Source organism: Lepidochelys olivacea (assembly GCF_965140295.1).
Source record: "Lepidochelys olivacea isolate rLepOli2 genome assembly, chromosome: 7".
Taxonomy (NCBI): domain Eukaryota; kingdom Metazoa; phylum Chordata; order Testudines; family Cheloniidae; genus Lepidochelys; species Lepidochelys olivacea.
The window spans coordinates 117,234,020-117,255,230 of record NC_140417.1 but is presented as its reverse complement, the minus strand read 5'-3'; the positions used below and the strand labels follow the sequence as shown (position 1 = coordinate 117,255,230).

Here is a 21,211-nt window from a genome sequence, read left to right as displayed (position 1 = left end):
TGAGGCGTTCTTCAACTTCCTCTGCTCAGCTCTGACTAACTCTTTACTGAGCAGCGCCTCTGCCTTCCCGCCGGCGCCGCTCACGGGGGCGGGGCTCGCTTCCCTCCCCCGCCCCCCGCCTTAGTGGCCGTGGCCCCAGCGTGGAGGGGGCGGGGGGGTTGCCCATATTTAGAACGTTGGTGGCGTCACTCTCCTTATATGGGCAGTGCCGTCAGGAGCCGGCGTTCCATTCAGATAAATTTCCTCCCCGGCGAACGGAATCCCCTGCTGCTCCGGTGGAAATGCGACGGCGGAGCCGGGCGCGCCGCAGCGGCAGGCAGGGGGGATCAGGGGACCGGCTGTAGCCGCTCGAGCCCAACCCGTTTAAGCCCCCGGCCCTTGTAGCGGAGGGGACCCCCCTCCCTTCTCTTCCCATCCTCAATTTAAGCCACGCAAAAGCGAGACCCCCCCCCCACCACCACCCCTGAGTTCATTGCAGCCTGATCCGCCGCTGGCGACGCTCGAGGAGAGGCTCTGCTCAGCCCAGGGGGGCTGCGGCCGGAGACCGCGATGAAGAAGGTGGCGGCCCTCGACTGCCGCCAGCTCCGGAAGCTCCTGCGGAAGGAGCCCTCCCGCTGCCTGGTGCTGGACTGCAGACCCTACCTGTCCTACTCGGCCTCCCGCCTGCGGGGAGCGCTCAATGTCAACCTCAATTCGGTCGTGATGCGCCGGGCCCGCGGCGGGCCCGTGCCCCTCAACTTCGTGGTGCCGGACGAGGCGGCCCGCACCCGGCTGCTGCTGCCGGGGGAAGGGGCGGCCGCGGCGCGGCTGGCGGCGGTGGTCGTCCTGGATCAAGGCACCGGGCACTGGCAGAAGCTGAAGAAGGAGAGCACGGCGCAGATCGTCCTCAACGCCCTGCTGTCCAGCCTGCCGGAGGCCGGGGCCAGGGTCTGCTTCCTGAAAGGTCAGCGGGGCGGTGGGCCGGGGAACTGGGGGAGAATCGGGGCGTAGGAAGGTAGGGGGAGGTGGGTAGAATAGAAAACAAGGGAGGGGAGGGGAGAGATGAGAGCGCAGTGCAGGGGGAGGGAGGGAAAGCGGCCCCGCTCTGGTATTTCTCTAGCGACGAAATCCGACAAAAGCCTCCGGCCAGTGGAGCCAGGTAACAGCGGCGGTCCCCGCAGAGCAACATACGCAGCATCCACCCCTGGGCTGGGGGCACGAGCAATATTTGACACACGGGAGGTCACGCGGAAGTTTCATTTCATTTATTTTCCCCGCCCTGCAAATCACCCCCTGGTAGACCCCGGCCTGTCTGTCCCTAACTAGACGTGAGTTAAGGGGCTGATGTTAGGGTGGCCGAAGCCACCTTTTGAGGAATAAGAACCGTGTGTGTGTGTGTGGGTGGGTGGGTGGGGAGGGGGGTCATTACCATGGAACGAGGTGGCTTCAGCATGGATATGAATTTGAGCGATCTGCAGGGTTAATGAGTCACACAGGTAAGAGTATGCTGGGCTGTTTCCAACCTGCATGCCCTATTTCAGTGATGAATTCCTCTTTCTATCAAAAGGGAACAATGGATTATTTCGCTTGGCAGTGTTGCCGAGTGTCTGAAATCCTCTACAATGGTGGAAATTATCTCAGTCAGACATTATTTCAGTCCTGCGTGTAACTGAAAACCCAAACCCCAAGTAGTCTGTTCCCGGGTTCAGCAGAGCAGAGAACACCTAAGTAATCTGTGAAGAACGGTGCTATAAAGACTTCCCTGGGGCCCGCAGTATTGCCCCAGCGTGAGAATCCTGTGGCTGATGTCACCAATACAGTACTCCCAATGACTATTTATAGCATTTTCATTGCTCCTTTTTGTTTGTCTTTTGTGTCATGCATGGGTCATAAAACAATAAAAATGAGCACTCAGCCCTTTCTTCTGTCCGCCCTGCTCACCCTTCTCCTTCATTTCTCCTCCTAACGCTTTTGTCTTTTTTTATCCTTGCTTTTTCATTCCCTTTTTCAAAAATCCTGTCTGCCTGTGCTCTTCTCAATGCTGTTAGTAAAGGGGAGGGAGGGATCCCTGTAAAGAAACAGAAGCCCTGTTCCATACTTTTCCAGTAACACTTCATCTTGTGGTTTTGCAGCTCTTAAACTGCAGTTTTCTATTCCAGAAAACAGCAGAAGATTTTATTCCTGAAAGGATTTTAAAATGTAAAGTAGAAATTTAAAACAAAGAAAAAGGCTTCCAATCCCTCCCAATAAACAAATAAATGATTGCAGCAAATGCTGGGAAACTAGGGCATTTGTAAGTGAGGAGCGGATAAGTTTTAAATCATAGGTGTCTGTGTGAATTACAAACCCATTGATAAGCATGAAGTGTAATCTTTTAGTGACCACAGGGTAATCTGGTCAGCTCTTCTGTTCACATAGTCTCATTGCAATTTGTGCGTCATATAAGGAACAACACAACAGAGAGGAGTGTAGTTGCATGAGATACAGGCATATATTCCGTGGTACGAGGCTGAAGGAAGGCCCTTGTACCGGAGATGGGAATATGTAGTAATATTATATCCTCTTCCCTTGGGTGAGCTCAAAGCATTTTCCGAATGCCATGTTAAGCTTTTCAACACCCCTGTGAGGTAGAGGTTAAGTGACTTGTCCAAGGTCACTCAGGAAAAGCTGGGAAAAGAGCAAGATCTTCTGATTCTCAGTCTTGTGTTTTAACCACGAGACCATCTTTTCCCTCCTAATGCACTGCCCCTCCCTTTGAAGTTGTGTTTGTGGGATATGTAATATATCTGAGGAAGAGTGAAATGTAGGGGTTTTATTGCAAAATGTTTTCTATCCACTCAGTGTAGAAGTACTTTCCCTTAATTAGTAAAACTACAGACTCTCTTCCTCTTTCCCCCTCAACCCTGTTTCATTTCCAGTAAACACACTGGAAGCTTGAGTCCACCACGCAGGAACATAAAATATGTAGCAGCATTTAGGAAATGGTGCGGTTTGAAACAAGCCAGGCTGACTCAGTGGGCAGCTAGGCTGACTCAGTAGGGAGACAGACCCTTAGAAGTCATGGTGGTTCTCGAAGATGCCTTCTTCCGAAATGCCAGGGGGAAATAAGAATCACTTTTGAAACTCTCTGATCACTGGTCAGAAAACAGTTTAATTTTGTTTTCAGTAACATTAACATTGCTGCCTAACCCCAGGTATGTGAAATGGATCATCCTGTTGATTGTTGGAGGGGTTTTTTTCCTGGAAGCTGTAGCTGGCTTTGGTAGGCAGGCTGTCCTAAAGCCTGTCTGTATTTTGAACTGTGTTAAAAATCATCTGACTGTAGTGTGAGGACATAAATGCGAAGAGCCATAAGAGAGACCAGAGACCGTTCTTAACCTTTCTCCCTGTCATCCTTGTTTACCATTCAAGGGGGTGGCATGAAGAGAGGGGGCACTGGGGAAAGTGTGGCTAATTGGGGTCTTAACCAGGGAGTTATGATGCGATTGAGGCATGAGTCAGACTCTTGTCAGCTAATCAGTGCCCTGTACAATTCTATAGGGAATTGCTTTTAGTACTGAGTAGCGTCATGCCTGTTTGGGTGGGTTTTTTGTAAGCCTCCCTTACTTGTTTAGCTCTAGGAGTTCAATGTGTCAGATCTTCCATGTGTGGAGGAGCAGTTTCTGGGGGGGCGGGGGTCATGGAAAGGTAAAACAATAAATCACTTACCACTGGGTAGTGGTACTAGCTTCATATAACAAGAATTACGTTAATGATTGATGAAAATAGAGATGTGTACTGTGCTTCAATATGATGAGCAATGTAGTATTTGCAGAAATGACCTCAAGGAAGTTAGGTTTGGGGAGGGGGGGAGAGGATGACTCATTTTAAGAATGGTCTGCAAATATCTTGATCCCCAAGGCTTGCAATTAACCATTTGCCGGCTGCACCCACAATCTGCCCAAGAGAAATCTGTGTCTCTGTTGAAAACATATCTAGATTTCTCTTGGGTGGATTTCTATGCTTATTCAAGAGGAAAAACAACAATATGGGTCATAAATAGATATCATGGTTAAATATATAAATAACATAGATTCTTCCTACGCAAGGCCATCAGGAAGACTGATCAAAACCTTGCCCGGCGTATGGGTTGTTTTGAGAGGCAGGGGGTTTGAGAGGCAATTTCAAGGCATGGTTGTGGGTGAGTTTGAGGGCTTGTAATACTTACCTAAAGAGCCAACACTATTTGCCCTGGATATTGTTTTATTAGCCCCTTTAAAGCCCTGTATTTTATTTATTAATTTGCCTCCTGACCTAGTGACTTTCACTGTGTGCTCACTGGCAAAGGGTTGCACTGTCTTGCAGTAGGTGGAAAGGTATACTTCTGAATTATGAATGGATGGGATTACTATTCTTCTAGGGCCTGATCTAAAGCCCATTGAAGAAAATAGAAAAAATATTGCAACTCCAGCACCCGTGTTATTAAGAGCAACATGAATTTCAGCATATGTCCTTTTTATTAGACATCTGAGACACAGGTTAAAATGTCAGCATGACTGTACCATGCGAATACATCCATATTACTTATGCAGTCGTTCAAAACTTTAGCACTTCTGTTTGTTCTTGAGGAATTCCATTAATGTGGTACCCTGCACTGACATCGTGTATAGTAGTAATAAACGGTTGCAAGTCAGCTAAGCATATCTTGCATTTATTTGGTCTGGGGGCCTTATTTACTTAAGGGCCACACTCCTGAGGATTATTAAATTTACTGTTAAGACTTATTCTTCCTTTTTTCTTTTACTGGAAACTCACTAAAAGGTGCAATTAATAAAGTACAAAAAATGGCTTTTAAATGGTTTCTGTTCCAACTGTTCACATTCACGCTTGAAAGTGACGTGCAGAATATTCACAGTGGTGAAATAGATGTCAGTTTAGCTAATGACAAACTTTGAGTTACAATGTAATAATAGGATTAATTCCTTTTCATTAGCAACGCAGTGAATATAACACTGTACTTAAACGGTGCAGAATAGCTCATGTGAGGCTATCCAGTTGTCAAAGGCTATCCCAGGATTTCATTAAGTTTTATGGCTGTTATTTAATGGATCGATTTCATTCCAAACATCTTCATTAACTTTCAATCCCTTGTGATTGTGTAATTAATCATCACAGTGCAAACACCTCCTATATGTTTATACTCATATAAAAATGCAAATATATGGAATTCATTTATGTTATTTATGTTGGCACACTGCATAGAGTAATAATTGATATTAAGAGGATGAAAACTGTAGCTAGCAATCTCCTTTTCTGTCTCAAGTGCTAGAAATTCTGATAATTTATAAAATACATTAAATGGTTAGTCCTCATGAAGTTAATATTTGCCAGATTCAACAGATTTACATTCACAAACCGTTTTAATCTGTATCCATCAGCTTTTTAGCAAGTTAATAATTGTTAGCTATAGTGCAGTTTTTCTTTGAGAGCACAAAGCCTTTTTAAACAAACTCTTTGACTGAATGGAACTTTCTTTGTTATTGAACACCCCATGGGAGTGGTCATTTATTATGCAGTATTCTGATTTATTGGAAGCTTAACTTCTGAGCTAGCTTAATTAACTAAATTTTCAGAAACCTGAAAATTCATATTTCTCTCTCTGTTTTTTCCTAGGGGGATATGAAACCTTTTACTCTCAATATCCTGAGTGCTGTGTAGATGTAAAACCCATTTCCCCAGAGAGAAATGAAATGGAGAGAAACCTCAACAGCCACTGTGAGAAGCAGAGCACCAACCACAAACCGGCTTATGATCAGGTGTGTTTAGGGGAAGCTGTAAATAATTCTCCCTGTCCCCTCCCCCACATAGACATTTTCCAGGGCTTCCTGTTATAATTGACTATTCACTCTGTTATTTTCATCTGGTGCTTCAATTAAGCTGTCAAAGAATGGGTCTGTGGTTTTTCCTGTTTTCCTGGGGTCTTAAGTGCTGAGGGCTTGAGACCAGGACTGGAGCCAGCAAATACCATTTAACAGAGCAAACACATTCAAAATGATCTGACAAATGCTGTAGGGGAAGGGAAACAGGGATAAGGAGAACATAGCATTTGCTGCACTTCTGAGGTTCAGATTAGTTGTAGGTTATTTCTTAGGGATTTAAAGGGAAAGGCAGTAGGGAATCCTCTGTCCTCTTTTTGCAACGCCTCCAATTTATGCAAAAAAAAAAAAAGTTGGAAAAAACTTACAATTTAGTTACCTTAGAATCTAACTATTTATGATATCAAATATACATATATGTGTGATACGTAATATTTTCACAGAGCCAGCTTCTGCTCCCATTAACTTCCGTGGTACAGGATTAAGCCCACAGAGAGAGCTTTCACTTATCCCAAGAAATAGGAAAAAAAGCAAAATACCATCTGTCTTACTTTTAAAAAATCCATAATTCCAGATGTGCAAGATAGTCTTTGTGGTATCTTGGGACAATAATATTTGTAAATATCTGATTCTTCCTCTTCCCCCCCCCCCCCCCCCCACTGAGAAATAACCAAATCTTGATCTGAGAAACTTTGGCCACTCCTCTGGAGGTACTGCCAGCCAAAGGAATCATGATGCCTCTTGAATTAAAGCCCCAAAGTAGATCACAAGTGATAGCTGCATCTGTTATCGATCTACCTTGTGAAATATCTGCATACTACTACTGATGCAAACAAACCTGGGTGCTAGTAAAAAAGCCATTGTAGTGTGAATCGGCAATCCACATGTCGAGTAAAGAGCTGTTCCAAATACTGCTCAGTAGTACCCTTGTACTAGTGTTTTCAAAAGAAGGAAAACCACAAACCAACGCAGCTAGCGCAAATATTATATTTTGTTGACTTTCTCATTACACTAGCAAGTACGTCACAGTCGGCAAAAGGAGACTTTCCTTTTCAAAATCCTTAAGCAACAAATGTCACTCTAGGGGACTTAAATCTTAAAGCAAGGACAGGAAAAGAACCGCCACATGTATCATCAGCCATTAAGGACTTATGCATCTATCTACCTTTGATCTCCAATGCTTTTCAGTCCCCTGTATCAGTGGTTCTCAACTAGGGGTACACATACCCCGGCGGGTACACCGGGGTCTTCCAGGGGGTACATCAATTCATCTGGATATTTGCCTAGTTTTAGAACAGGCTACATAGTGAAGTCAGTACAAACTAAAATTTCATACAGACAATGATTTGTTTATACTGCTCTGAAATGTAAGTACGATATTTATATTCCAGTTGATTAATTTTGTAAATCTATGGTAAAAATGAGAAAGTAAGCAACTTTTCAGTAATAGTGCGCTGTGACACTTTTGTATTTTTATGTGTGATTTTATAAGCAAGTAGTTTTTCAGGTGAAACTTGGGGGTACACAAGACAAATCAGACTCCTGAAAGGGGTAGAGTAGCCTGGAAAGGTTGAGAGCTACTGCCCTGGATGACATGCAAGGAACCACTCCTGCAATCCGCAACAGATGCAGATTCATTTTAACAGGAACAAGACACCAAAGGGACCTGCGGGTGCCCTGCATCTTGTTGGATTGGGACCCCTAGTAGCCCAGTTGAAATTACTGGGGCTATTCATATGCTAGAAGCTGGGAATGGGCGACAGGGGATGGATCACTTGATGATTACCTGTTCTGTTCATTCCCTCTGGGGGCACCTGGCATTGGCCACTGTCGGAAGACAAGATACTGGGCTAGAGGGACCTTTGGTCTGATGCACTACGGCTTCTTAAGAGTGAGAGTGGGAGGACTAGGTTCTGTGAATAGTATATTGTTTAGAAGATCAATTTCTCTGTGGTACTTCCTCTTTGTGGGATTTCCACTGGGGAAATCCTCACACCAACAAACACACCCAGGGGAACACTTCTGATTACAGCTCTCAGTCTGGGGTCGAGCTGATTTTGTTCAGTAGTGTTCTGTTTCTTGAACCTGGAGGCCGGTTTTGTCCTGAGCAGGCTGAGAATGTTCATTCCTTTTTACCGCTGAACAAAACATTGACTAAAAGGCACTCTTTTGGGGGGTGTCTCGAGGTGACCTGCAAAGGGAAAACACTCACATTCCAGCCGCTTTCCCAGCATGTGCTGAATAACGGCATTAATAGCCAGACTAAGGCAGGTATTCAGCGTACTGCAAATGAAGGCAGTGCCGCTCAGCCTAGGTCCTGTGCAGTGAGCGCACCATGGGAAAGTTACCTGCCGAGTCTTTGAAATGCTTCTCTGTTAGGCTGTGTTTTGGGTTTTGTTCCCTTTCTTCCCCCCTTCCCCCGCATCTACTATTTACTTCCTTTCGTGGAAGAAGGAACAGAAATTACATCTCTGGTGGCAGAAAGCTGTGGGTGGCCCAGAGCAGCAGCAGTGAGTGTGCGGTGCATATGACGTGGCAGAGTTCTGTGCCTCCATGTTACTGCTGTTAGGCATGCAGGAAATGGAGGCAGCTAAGCTTTGTCACTGAGGTCGGGGGAGGCTCTGCAAACAGACACCAGCTGTCACTGTGCAAGTCTCTCTTAGGTGTGGGTGAAAAAGGTGCTTTACTCTTCAATCCATTTATGTTTTCAGGTTTGCTTTCAAAGCAGCCATACAATAAACACACACATCTAGGCATTCGGAAGTCTAGTGTGTGTGTGTGGGGGGGGTGGGTGGGTTGGGTTGTTTTTTGGTTTTTTTTCTTGGTTACAAATTGGGTACTGTGAGGTTTCTTGTTAACATACTTGGTGTGCGTGGGTTCCAAGCCCTGCACTGATCGCACAAACTGGTTTTCTGTGTGCACCTTTGTGCACTGCTTTGAAATGGCACCCTTTTTGTCTCCGCAAACTCTCCAGGGAAATTAGCTTCACATATGAAAGCACTTTGGGTGAGTTCTAAGGGGAAGCATAGCACTTTAAAGAAAGCAGGAAACATCATGTGTGTGAGTGGGCTGGAACTGGTTTCGGACCTCAGCTGTGGATGGACAAGAAAATGAAAGCCTTTTTCTGTGTGGGCTCTGCCATTACAATGATTCACTGGTCAGGATCTAAAACCACCAGACAGGGAGTCAGCACCCACGCTGGCTCTGCTGAATTTCTCTGTTCAATGATTCTGCCATAACGTAAGACAAAGCTCACTTTGGGGTGGTGGGAAAAAGCAAAATAACATATTTTTATCTTTAACTTCTAGGGTGGTCCAGTTGAAATCCTGCCTTTCCTTTACCTTGGCAGTGCCTACCATGCTTCCAAGTGTGAGTTCCTAGCCAACCTGCACATCACAGCCTTGCTCAATGTCTCCAGGAAAGGTTCAGAGTCCTTTAAAGAGCAATATTGTTATAAATGGATCCCAGTGGAGGACAGTCACATGGCAGACATCAGCTCTCACTTCCAGGAAGCCATAGATTTCATTGGTAGGTATAGCTATTCTACTGTATCTTTAAAAAAGATTGAAGAGTCAATGAATTTTAAAAAATCTCAAATACTCTATACTTCTATAGCACCTTTCAGCCAAGGAACTCAAAGCGCTTTTCAAATCATGAGAGGCCCATGATGCGGTCAAGTATTATACTGATTTTACTTAAGGGCAAATTGACATATGGAGTGGTTAAGGATTTTGTTTAAGGTTTCATGATAAATCAGTGGTAAAGTACCCAGCAATCTGATCACCTTCTCTTGTCCTAACCACTAGACAACACACCTAAAAACTAGATCTATATCTGTGTCTGAATATGAAAATTGCTGTTTAAATACTAAATCTAGATCTATGTGCAAAATCCATATGGAATTGGCATACAAATTAACTTTTGAAAGGGAAAACTGCATTTAACCATTCTTTCTTTTAAATGAGATTCCATTTTGAAAAAATCTCTTCTAGCTAAATGCAGCAACTAATTTACACACATTCCTAGAAAAGGGAAAGCACAAATTATTTTCATGCATTCCCAGATGTCATTGCAAATGCCCAAGCTTATTTTAATCATGTATAAAATTAGACTGATATTTTTTTCTCATCATCAGATGAATTAAAAGCAGGCAAATACGGAAAATGTGGACTGGGAGCATAGTTTCTTTCCAGGTCTCTCTTCCAGATTTGTGTAGAGAGCAGAATTTGAGGATAAATATGATTTACATTTGGCTTTGTAGGGGGAAGACGGGACAAAGCAACTCAGTGGTATCAAGTTGCACAGACCACGGGCATGCGTAGGGCAGGGGCAATGGGATGGTGCTGGAGATAATTATATGAGTTATATATATATATATATAACTCATGTTATATTATATAATTCGGTGTCTGTAAGACTGTAGCAAACACACATGTAATTTCAGCCCAATAAAGGAATGTTTCCAAAGACGATGGTCTTTCTTCTAGCTTTCGTATGGGGGTGTCTTCTGCACATCGGGCCTTGTACAAAGCCTATTGATGTTAATGGAAAGACTCCCACTGACTTCCTTGGCCTTTGGATAAGGCCCATGATTCCTAGTGAATGCAGGGTTAGCTTATTTATTTATTTGTTTGTATTGCAGCAGTGCCTAGGAGTCCCAGTCATGGACCAGAACCCCATTGTGGCAGGTGCTGTACAAACACAGCACGTCCACATTATTGCAGAGCCATTTTGGCCTTGCTTTGTCCTTTAAATCATTTTGATTACTAAAGCCAAGTCTACATGAGAAAATTAGGTCTATCAACTATCTCAGTCAGGAGGGTGAGAAATCCACACCCCTGAGAGGTGGCATTAAGCCGACCTAAGTCCCGGTGCCGATAACACTAGGTCGACTGAGGAATTCTTCCATTGACCTAGCTACTGCCTTTCGGGGAGGTGGATTGCCTATGCCAATGGGAGAACCCTTTCCATCAGAGTAGGCAGCGTCTACACTGATGTGCTACAGTGGCACAGCTGCATTGACGCACTGGTGCCGCTAGAGCATTTTACGTGTAGACAAGTGCTTAGTAACTTAGGGTATGTCTGCACAGGGAGAAAAGATCCGTGTCCCACATGCGGTAGGCCTGGCTCAGCTGGCTTGGGCTCACCGGGCATGGACGGCATGGGGGAAAATTACTGTGTTGACTTTTGGGCGTGGGCCGGGGCCTGAGCTCTGGGACCCTGGGCGGGGGGAGCATCTAAACAGCATTTTTTCAGCGTTGACTGTGAGCCCAAGTCAGCTGACCAAGGCCAGCTAAGGGTTTTTTGTCTCTCTGTAGACACACCCTTTAACTTTTGCTTTTAAATAACCCTGTCTTGCATCAAATTGGGAGGCCTTCCGAAAGATCCAGTCCTCCCCTCTCACCCCCAGGATATTGGACAGACCTAGATAGGGTTAATGGCATGGCAATTAACTCTGTGGAGCACTACAGAAGGAAGCCACAATGTAAAACACAGAGTCGATGGGCGTAGACTTGTGGGTGGAGACTTGTGCTATCAATAACATTTGAAAGGAAAACAGAGAGGAATCACAAAGTTAATTATGAAGTCTCTCTTTTTTTCTGCCTGTCTGTTGCTGGTGGTTTAGTTGGGTCATTCAGATTCAGCGGACTCTTAAAAAGAGAGGGGTAGCTTGCAGGTTGTAACATATATTTCTAGCCTCTAATTGCTTTCTGGTGCTGATGACTTATGGGGCTTTTTACATTTTTAAGGGGAAACTCCAGTGCACCACAATCAGTAGGGATTTTTTAGTATGATTTTCCCCCTCTTCTGGTAGAAGTTTAGTCACTTAGAACTCGCCAAACACTTTGAGGATGGCTTAACTTTTGGTTTTCCTTTTTATTTCTAACGTAGTGGGAACTGTAGATTTCTGTAGCGGTTCACACACACAGATTATTTTGTACAACAACTAAATTTAACCAACTGCCGAGGATTTCGTCCTTCATCAGATGACAAAAGGGGAAAGGAAAACGATAACGTGTTCAGCTTTTTATGTTGTTTCAGGGTTATGTATAGAGCACACGCTCATGTTCCATTTCTCAGTAAACTCGGGAACATATTTCTCAAGCCAGCCTGACCAGAGAATTTCTATTTTCAAACTAGATTTTTATGGAAGGAGCTTATTTTAAGCATTTTTCTTTAATCTAATAACAATAATTGTGTTGTGTGAGTAACCTCCATGCCTCCTGATGTGGAAAATGGTAGTTTGCACAAGCCATTTATAGCCTGACTTAAGTCCAAGTATCCTTTAACTGGGCTATAATTAGAGACTTTATACTATTTATTATGCACTTTGTGGTGGAAGCCGCAGGAATCAAGCTTGGCATCCCCATACAACTGTAAGTGTGTGTGTGTGTGGGGAGAGGGGGCGGCGTACCAAAAAGATCCGGGTAAGGGAACAGAGATGGTATTTCACATTGGCTAAGAGCCTATCTCAGCAATGCTGAGAGACCTTGCTATAACATAGCAGTGACCCAGCCATATTATACAGCAGTTCTGCCCTGCCAGCAAACAGGTGCATGCTCTGTTATGGTGCTGTATTTCTCCTCTAGTTTTGTGTTATAACAGTCATTTTTGCTGTGTTGATGAACCCTCAGTTCTGTATCTTCACCCACTGCGGTCGACAGCTCCCTGAGAGACTTTCGAAGATGGGTTGAGATACTTGCCCAGTGCAAACCCAATAACTTTCTATTTTCCAGTTTGGGACCATTTAACGTGGGTTTGTAGGTTGGTGTTTTGGGGGTATTTTTGCAACACAGCTGTCAAATGAGGGCAAATACGCGTAATGTTGTGTCTCAGAACCAAGTGAGGTTCAGGTTCATCGTTTCTGAAAACGCTAGTTGCCCAGGTGAACTTACCCAATCAAACTCAATTCTGAAGTCCTATCCCAAGTGAAACTCCTGCTGAGCATGACTGCAGCTTTCTCGGGGTTAGGACAGCGGAACTGGGCCCGTGCATTGATGACTTTGAGCACTAACAAAGAAAATGTTACGCTAGCTGCAAGGGCAGCATCATACAAGTGCCTGTTGGGTACCAAACTCTGTCCCACAAAGCTGAACGAATACAGCATTCTGATTGCTGTGGAATTGCTGATACTTTCCACCTTGTCTTTGTAGGAAAAGATAATTTAATTTTTTTGCGGAAGAGAAGGGGAAAAGCCTTCTTAAAATTAGAGCTTGGGCCAAAGGGACGGCTCTTAAGCAGATCCCAATCTGTATTTTGACTCAGACCCATCTCTGCTTGTTGTTTTAATCTCTGCTTGATCATGAATTGTTTGTGTATCAAATAAGAGGGGGACTCACCCTCCTCCTGGATGACTGGACATGTGGCTTCTTCTAGATGATGCATTTTGTTTTCAGTGTCCCTTGAAATGAGAACTGCAGCATCCTTCTTGTCCGTAATGAGAACTAATGTCTGTAATGAATTATTTCTTTCCAGACTGCGTGAGGCGAGCTGGAGGCAAAATCCTGGTGCACTGTGAAGCCGGAATTTCACGCTCCCCCACCATCTGCATGGCTTATCTCATGAAAACGAAAAAGTTCCGCCTGGAGGAGGCATTTGATTACATCAAACAACGTAGGAGTCTGATCTCACCAAATTTTGGTTTCATGGGCCAATTACTACAGTATGAGTCAGAGATCCTGTCTTCCACTCCTAGTCCCCCTGTTGCCTCATGCAAAAGAGAAGCTGTGTCTTTTTTTGCAGAAGAACTGACTTTAAGCAAAAACTTTGAAGGCTCATGTTACACATTTCCTACCTCAGTCTTGAGTTCTGTGCCCATTCGTTCTCCTGTCCATCAGCTAAAACTTAGTCCTATTACTGCATCTTCATCATGCTAAGCTCTATTGGAAATTAGAAATAATATGTTCCTTTGTTACCAACTGTGATTCCAATAAGAACATTTCATGAACGTGCAATACAGAAGGCCTCACTGATTTATTCCAAAACAGAATAGTCATAGTGGGTGAAAACTTGTGTATATGGACACTGACTACCAACAAAAGTGATGTACACAGGGCTGGCTTTCTAAAGATTTAATGTCCTCTTTAAAAACAAAACAACACTGCTTTTCTAAGTTTTTAATAGAGTGCAACCACTACTGTACTTCCAGTCCCCTAGGGAACAATGGAACCCCTTCCACGTAAACGGGTCAGACCCATACAACTGTCTCTCAGTTCCTGTCTCTTTGAAAAATTGTAACAGCCTTGTTTAAAGGGTAAGCAATAAACAACTGTATCAGGAAAGATCAAGTCAAATGAAAAGCACAATCCTTGAAACGACAGGGAAGGCAAGCACTCTAATATTCGTTTTGCCTTTTTTCTTGTTGTTTGTTTTCATGCGTCAGGGATTAAGCTGATCTGAAGCTGGGGTTAGAAAGAAATTTCCCTTTGTGATTTTATTATTGCAGAATCAGGGGCATTACAGGGGGTTTTCACCTTTCTCAGAAGCATCAGGCATTGGGCCACTCTCTGTGACAAGATATTTAATTACATGGACCATCGATCTATTTAGGTGTGGCGTTTCCTGTGTTTCTGCATTTGCCTTTGTACTGTATGTGCTTTTACCTAACACAGAGAACCAGGGACTTTAAATGAAGTGATCAGGCTATCCTGCTGAGCTACTATATCTCATCTGTTATTTAAGAACTGCCCTATAATACTTGAACATCTATCTAACCCTCCTCAAAGTTACTCTTCCATCCATTGAAACTGTAATTGATGGAATTTAGACTAAAAGTCTCAGCCCCATCCTCTGACCCCTTCAAAGTGTTACTGGTTCGTACTATGTGGAGAAAAGTGGTCTTGTTCAGTGTTACATGGCTTGCTGTCATATGTAGGGTCACTCCCACCTAATGTTTCTTCTGATAAAATTGTCTCTCACAAGGGGACTGACTGTCTTTTGTGTTGAGTTTCTGTGTCTGCAGGGAGTTCGGTATGTGCTGCTGCTTTGTCCGTTGACCTTTGTTTTTTTATATGGGAAATAGCAATAATTCCCTGAAGATCTTGTGAATGTGAAAGAAAAACTGAAATGTTTTTATGGAGTGTCAAATAAAAGAAAAACTGTTGAAAAAATTCTGCTTGCTTTACTTGCAACAAGTCCATTAGGCTCATAAACAGCTTGTGCCACAGAGTGTAGTGAAAGCAGTCTTGGGCCATGGGAACCCCGAAGCAGATATATTGAAAGAGGAGAGAGTAAAAGCACCTGGGCTACCTGCAGAAGACCCCAAAAGTATGTATTTATTTAAGAAGCCTGAAACACGGTGGCTTATTTCCAGGTGGTTTGTGGGAACACTCCTGGTTGACAGCTGCCATTTTGTTTGTGAGCAGGGACTGAACTGGGGACTCACAAAGTAAAACCATGAGCCTTTTACATCTTCAACTGAATGACTTATGTCCTCTCCTTGGGAGCTGTAAGAGTTCTGTGAATCAAGCACAAAGGGGTGGGGACAGGGACATGTAATACACAGCAAACTGTGGGTTTATGATGTTTTGGAACCGGAAGTTCATGTGAAATGTCAGAGTCTCTGAGCCATTTCTTGTCCTGGAACCAGCTGCAAGTGGTAATTGCCATGAAGCTGCCCTGGAGATGTTTCTGGCTCAGCACTACACCCTGCTCTCTCCAAGTTATCAGAATCTAACGTTTTGGCTCCTTTACAGACCCTCCAAATGCTGTGTGGCTTATCCATCTGTAGGAGAGGCTAAACTAAAGGGAAAGGGGATGAAGGACAGGGCGCAGGGGAAGAAGAGGGTCGGACAGACAGGGGTGGAGTGAATCTAAGGTGAAGAGATGGGGAGGGTTGGAACAAACAGCCAATCAGCTCAGGGCAGAAAAAGTCAAGTCAAAGCTCTGAATGTCCAGAGATCCCTGCCTTGGCTGTTTCTGCTCCTTCCAGCTGGAGTCTCTGGCTGGCTCCACGGAGCAGCAGGGAGCCACCACCTGGGTCCTAGTGGTCTAAGAGTGGGGGAGTTCTCTTCCACACAGTTCTGGGTCCAGTGGGGTACTGGATAAAGGGGTGACCCCAGCTGGGGCCCATTATACCCTCGCTCCCCTCCTTTGGCTGCTTCTGTCCCGACTGGCTGGAGTCTCTGACTCTGGCCTTAATGTAAGTACTAGTAATAACTCTTTGCCTTTATGGCAACTTTCATCAGAGGCAGTCAGAATGCTTTATGAGAGAGGGCCCAGAACTGTTCCTTCAACCTGAGGAAACCGAGGCCCAGAGTGTTAGATAATTTGTTGGAGGTCGCAGTGTGCGTCAGTGACAAGGCAGGGAATAGAGCCCGTGCCTCCCGCGAAAGCTCTGCAGTATTATTAGTCATTTGTATTTCTCCTAGCTCAAAACTCCATATGGCCGCGCGTACGTATTCTTTGTGCATTAGGCACTTTGCTAAAGGCCACTTTCTCCTCCCCCTCCCCAGTGACTCACATAAAGAAGATGATTTTATGTTCCCCAGTGAAAGCGTGATGTCCAATCTGAGCTACTACTGGCAAATGCATCTACAAGCTGTCAGAAAAAAGCTAAGCCAAGAAATGGTTTGGGACACTATTGTTCTACACCAGAAGCAAGAACTACAGCACAGCTGTTGTCTTCCTCTGTTTGCCACTCCTCTCCCTCCCCGTAATCAATCTGTTGGTTTCCATACTGGTACCTGGTTGACGCTTCCACAGCTGCTGTAGACACAGCTTTCTAAACCCCAGAGGTCCCAGACAACTGTCTCACTCTCTGCCTCTACCCCAAACTCCAACACTTACACTGGCTTCCTATTGTCTCCAAATCCTATTCACACCCTGCTCACCCACGCTCAGCAACCTCAGGCTGAGGCTGATCCTGCTGACTCTCCACAGTCAAAGGCTACTCTTTCACTGGTGCTGTCCCTTCTGTCTGGAGCTTTTCACCCCTTCTGAGTCTCAGCCTCTCTCCAAATGGCACTATCAGACTTCCTTTTCCTCTTTAGCACAGCAGGGGTTGGGTGAGGCATGTTTTGGCCTGGTGGGAGAAGGATCCTTTATAAACATAAGCTGTTATCTTCTAGAGCCATTAATGACATGGTACCAGTAGCGCACATTGCAGCTCAGGAGGTATACGTGTTAATCCCTCTGAGCAGGCGAGATTTAGCCCCTGTTAACAGTGAGCCAAATCAAGTCCTGGTGTAAGCAAGTGCAACACTATGCTTATCCCCACCCCCTTTGAGTTTGGTCTTTGAAACTTGCAAGCAACAGCTATGCTGAAAAGTTTTTGGGAACTGTTGTTTGACTTGCCAATAAGGTGGTTTTTTTTTTTTTTCAATCCAGGTCACACTCTAGCAACTCCCCTGGCTTTTAAAAGGGTTAGAAATCTGACTATGGAGAGAGGTTGGTAAAAGTTCTTGCACCTCTCGCATTGATGTTCATTAACTGGTTTTAAGGAAGGTCTCTACTGTTCTGTGGGGATGGCGGTAATAGATTTTTTCCCTATTTATATGATTAAGGGCCTTCTCATTGCAGAAGCTACTCCACTGAGGCTGTTTTCACTGGAAAACAGGTGTATTTTTGCAGTGAGTTAGTTATCTCAGTGTAAAATCCAAGTGGAAATAGATAGGGCATTGTAGTTTTTACCTTGACTAGCTACGTTGAGGTAAACCCCAGGTTAGGGGTCTAGAGTTGAACTGGACTAGCTACATCAAAGTTAAAAATGACCTGCACTTGGTTTCCACTGGGATTTTACATCAAATTAGCTATAATTCCACTCTTTTTGCAGAGAAGCCGTAGCCTGTGAGTGACCTACTTTAGTTTTTTTTATTTTTTAATTCCTTGCTTTCCCTTGGAGACAATTTTCTGGAGACAAAAACTGAATGAACATGGTTCTCTGCCAATATTGTAATTTGTATGTTAAAGATAACACTCACAGCACTGAAAATTCAAAGGACCAAATTCACGCTAGGCATAACTCAGTGAAAGGCAATGGAGTGCCACCCAGGAGGAATGTGACCCAGTGCCTCCCTTTTTCATGGGGCTGTGCTAATTGGAAGGGAGAGACAAAGTTTCTTCTCATTCTTTTTGGGGGAAAAGCAAGAATGAATTTATAGAGCCACATGAATGTGGAAGTAAGATTTTGGCACCGGAGGTGTTACCACCACCGCCACCCATTACACTTCCCTGACATTTGCTTTATCACATTGTAGGCTTTCTCTGAGACATGAGTAAGGCCTCTAAATAAGGAATATGAAAAATAGCTCATGAGATAGGTTGAGTCATTGAAGTAAATCAAAGGAAGTGCTGGTGCTTGACTTTCAGTGGTGAAGTCCCACTTTATTTCATATTCATATTATAAATTATGGGGCCATTTTGCTCCGATTCCATCTCAACTTAAAAATTGTAAGTGCTCAGCCATTCATGAGGCATTAAGGATTATGAGATAAATTCAGTTTTCCATTACCAGTTATGATGCATTTCTCTGCCCTGGTACAGGTACATGCAATGAATATAAAGGCTACAGAATGAAACAGCCTCTGTGCTCATGTCCTAAATGTTCAGCTGTTGTTTCAACTTTGTTCTCATGAGGGTTTGTGTCAGTAAAATATCCCTTTCAGGTGGGGCTTTCAGAAGCACTCAGGATTGGCCTCACAGCTCATATTGAAATCAGTGGGAGGTTTTTTTATTACTAATTATTTGCATTAAGAGCGCTAATCACGGACCAGGATCTCATTGTGCTAAGTTCTGCATACACAGAAGAAAAAGACGGTCCCTGCCCCAAAGAGCTTTCAATCTACGTATAAGACAAGAAACAGTAGGTGGATACAGACCAGCAAAGGAAGGAGTACATGGAAACAATGAGACAGTATTGCATGATAGGCAGTGGTCTCAGTATACCAGCTGGGCAGCACATTATTAGTTCTTCCAGTGGCTTCAGTGGGAGAAGAGTTAGGCCAATGCTGAGCAAGTGAAAATCCCACCCTTCAAATATACTTCTCTCTCCATTTGCCTCAATTAACTTTTCAGCAAAGTATGTTATGTGGTCATCGTTCCCAACCTTGAAGTCCCTGGGCTACTCGTATTAGAAAAGTTACTCACGTGGGTGAGTGTTTACAGATCTGGTCCCCGTGTCCCCAAAGCAAAGCTGGATTGTAGTTTTTTTCATGTACCTATTCTTTTTGTTAAACAAATGACTTGTGGTTTATGTCTGTCATCAAGTGATACTCAGTTTCTGAGCTTTCTGTGCAAGGCTGACAGGATTGGATAACAAGACAGCAATAGTCCTTAAACTGTACTGGACTGGATTCCACTGATAGGGCCTAACCCAAAACCCACTGTGGGAAGTGGGAGTCTTTCCATTGATTTAACTGGGCTCTGGGTAAAGCATATGGCAAAAGAATCTCTTCCCATGCCCAGAATAGCTTTACTTTAAAAGTGGGTCACTGTAACTAGAATTCCAATTTGTGCTGTATTTTTCTATTTATTTCTTTTTATAGAACTCAGACTAGAGAGAACCACACCCAAGAGTCAATGTTTTCTGAGTGTCTACATTAGCACTTGCAATCATGTTAGTTAAGTCAAGCTAATTGGAAAGCAATTCACTGGATTTATAATATAACGAAAAGCTGTCATCTAGGCAAGCCTGGAACTGAGCACTCCAAGGAGTGATTTAATAACAAACATGGTTGCTTAAGTGTGTAGGTTTCTAACAAGGATGGAGTAAACTTGTGCTCGTTACTTTTAGGGATGTTCTGAATCCTACGAACTGTGGTCTCTTGTGCAATGTTCACAGCGCCCTCAAACAATTGACAAAGAGGGAGGATGTTTATGTGGTTAATGTACAGGGCTAGGAGTCAGGTGAGCTGGGAACGGTTCCGGGTTCTGCCACTGATTCCCTGGGCAAGCTTGGGGAATCTCATTCAGACTCGGTGTCTCATCTCATAATAGTGATACTCACCTATTTCTGAGCGGAGCTTTGAAGCTTTATTCATAGATTATAAAGCCAGAAGGAAACACTGTGATAATCGAGTCTGACCTTCTCTCCAGCACAGGCCATAGGATTTCCCTGAATTAATCCTTGTTTGAATAAGTGCCTATCTTTTCGAAAAACGTCAATGTTTGCAAAGCACTTTGAGACGGAAGGTGCTACAGAAGTGTAAAGTACTGTTATTTAGTAAGTTCTGTCCTCCCTGAACCCATACGTTCAATAAGAGATAAGATTGTTAATGTTCAACTGATTTTTCCAGTATATGTTTTACTTCAAATCAAAACCAGCAGGCAGCACTTTATAAAATAGTTTAATAAACTACAGGGCCTGCCAACCACTCCACCAGTAAGTAGACAGTGCAAAGCCCTGGGTGAGTAGTGAAAAGTCTGTGGGCTACAGAGTGCTAAAGCATGGACATGGTTCAGCTTCCTAAATCCAGCTGTGAACAGCAGCTGGTTTTCTGGCTGTCAGCATGACATACGCAGGCGGATATGCTTCAGAGAATTGATCAGGGGGCCACTTGTAGGGGGGAATTAAAATGGGAGAGTGTATTAGTCTGTGAGCTATGAAGCTTGAAGTGGCTTCTCACGGTTCCAATGACTAAATCCAGCTGTGAAGAGTACTTGCTTTTTTGGCGTTTAGCATGACGGCTGGTGAGGATGTGCTTCAAAAAATGTGTGAGAGAGAAAGTGTGTGTGGGGGCGGGGAACCTGCAAGGAGGAGAGAAATTGAATGCTTTTGAGTAACCTTGCATTGCATCGCCTGAATGTCTGACTTGCTGGTTTGTGGGGAAGGGTCACCAGGACGAGTGAGAGATGCCTACAGACATTAGTAGAAAGGTGCCAAGTCTTCCACTACAGATATTTTTTCCCATCTGGCCTCCCTTCCCACTGCCTTCTTCTTCAGCCCTCTCCTGAGAGCGAACAGAGAATCCCCTTTTGTGGCAATTCCTGCTTTGGGAAGGAGGCTGGGAATTTTGATGGAGGCAGAGAGGAAGGAGTGGGAAAAGGGGTTCAGAAAATGAGGCAACAACCAATGAATAAAACCAATAAAGTGAGAAGACAAAGCGAGCAATCCCTGACTCCCTGAAATGCTCTAACTCAGCAGAGAGACAATTCCTATAGAAAAAACCAATATTGCAATGCTGGAAGGCATCAATAACTCCGCGGTAGACTCCAGAGGGGACCCCACGGAAGTCGGTATAAAAGCGGGCAGAATTCGGAGCGGACACCTTTTGATTTCTGTAATTTATTACCAAAAATTGCCTTGTCCCAGTTAACTCTGTAAAGCATTCTGAGATACAATTTGTGTGAGAGTCTTTCTATAAAATAAAGCTGTATTACCAGTTAGCTATAGAAAAATGTACAAACACAGGTGGATTGTGGTAACTCACTTCCTTGCA

At 44.1% G+C, this 21,211-nt stretch overlaps 1 protein-coding gene across 1 annotated transcript; it reads left to right on the top strand.

The window, feature by feature from the left end:
• Positions 1-242: 242 nt before the first annotated feature.
• On the top strand, positions 243-14,927 carry DUSP5 (dual specificity phosphatase 5). The gene is made up of 4 exons (XM_084634877.1): positions 243-943; positions 5,632-5,774; positions 9,143-9,362; positions 13,311-14,927. The coding sequence occupies exons 1-4, from the start codon at positions 550-552 to the stop codon at positions 13,709-13,711; spliced, it is 1,158 nt and encodes a 385-aa protein (XP_084491003.1). The 5' UTR covers positions 243-549; the 3' UTR covers positions 13,712-14,927.
• Positions 14,928-21,211: the final 6,284 nt, after the last annotated feature.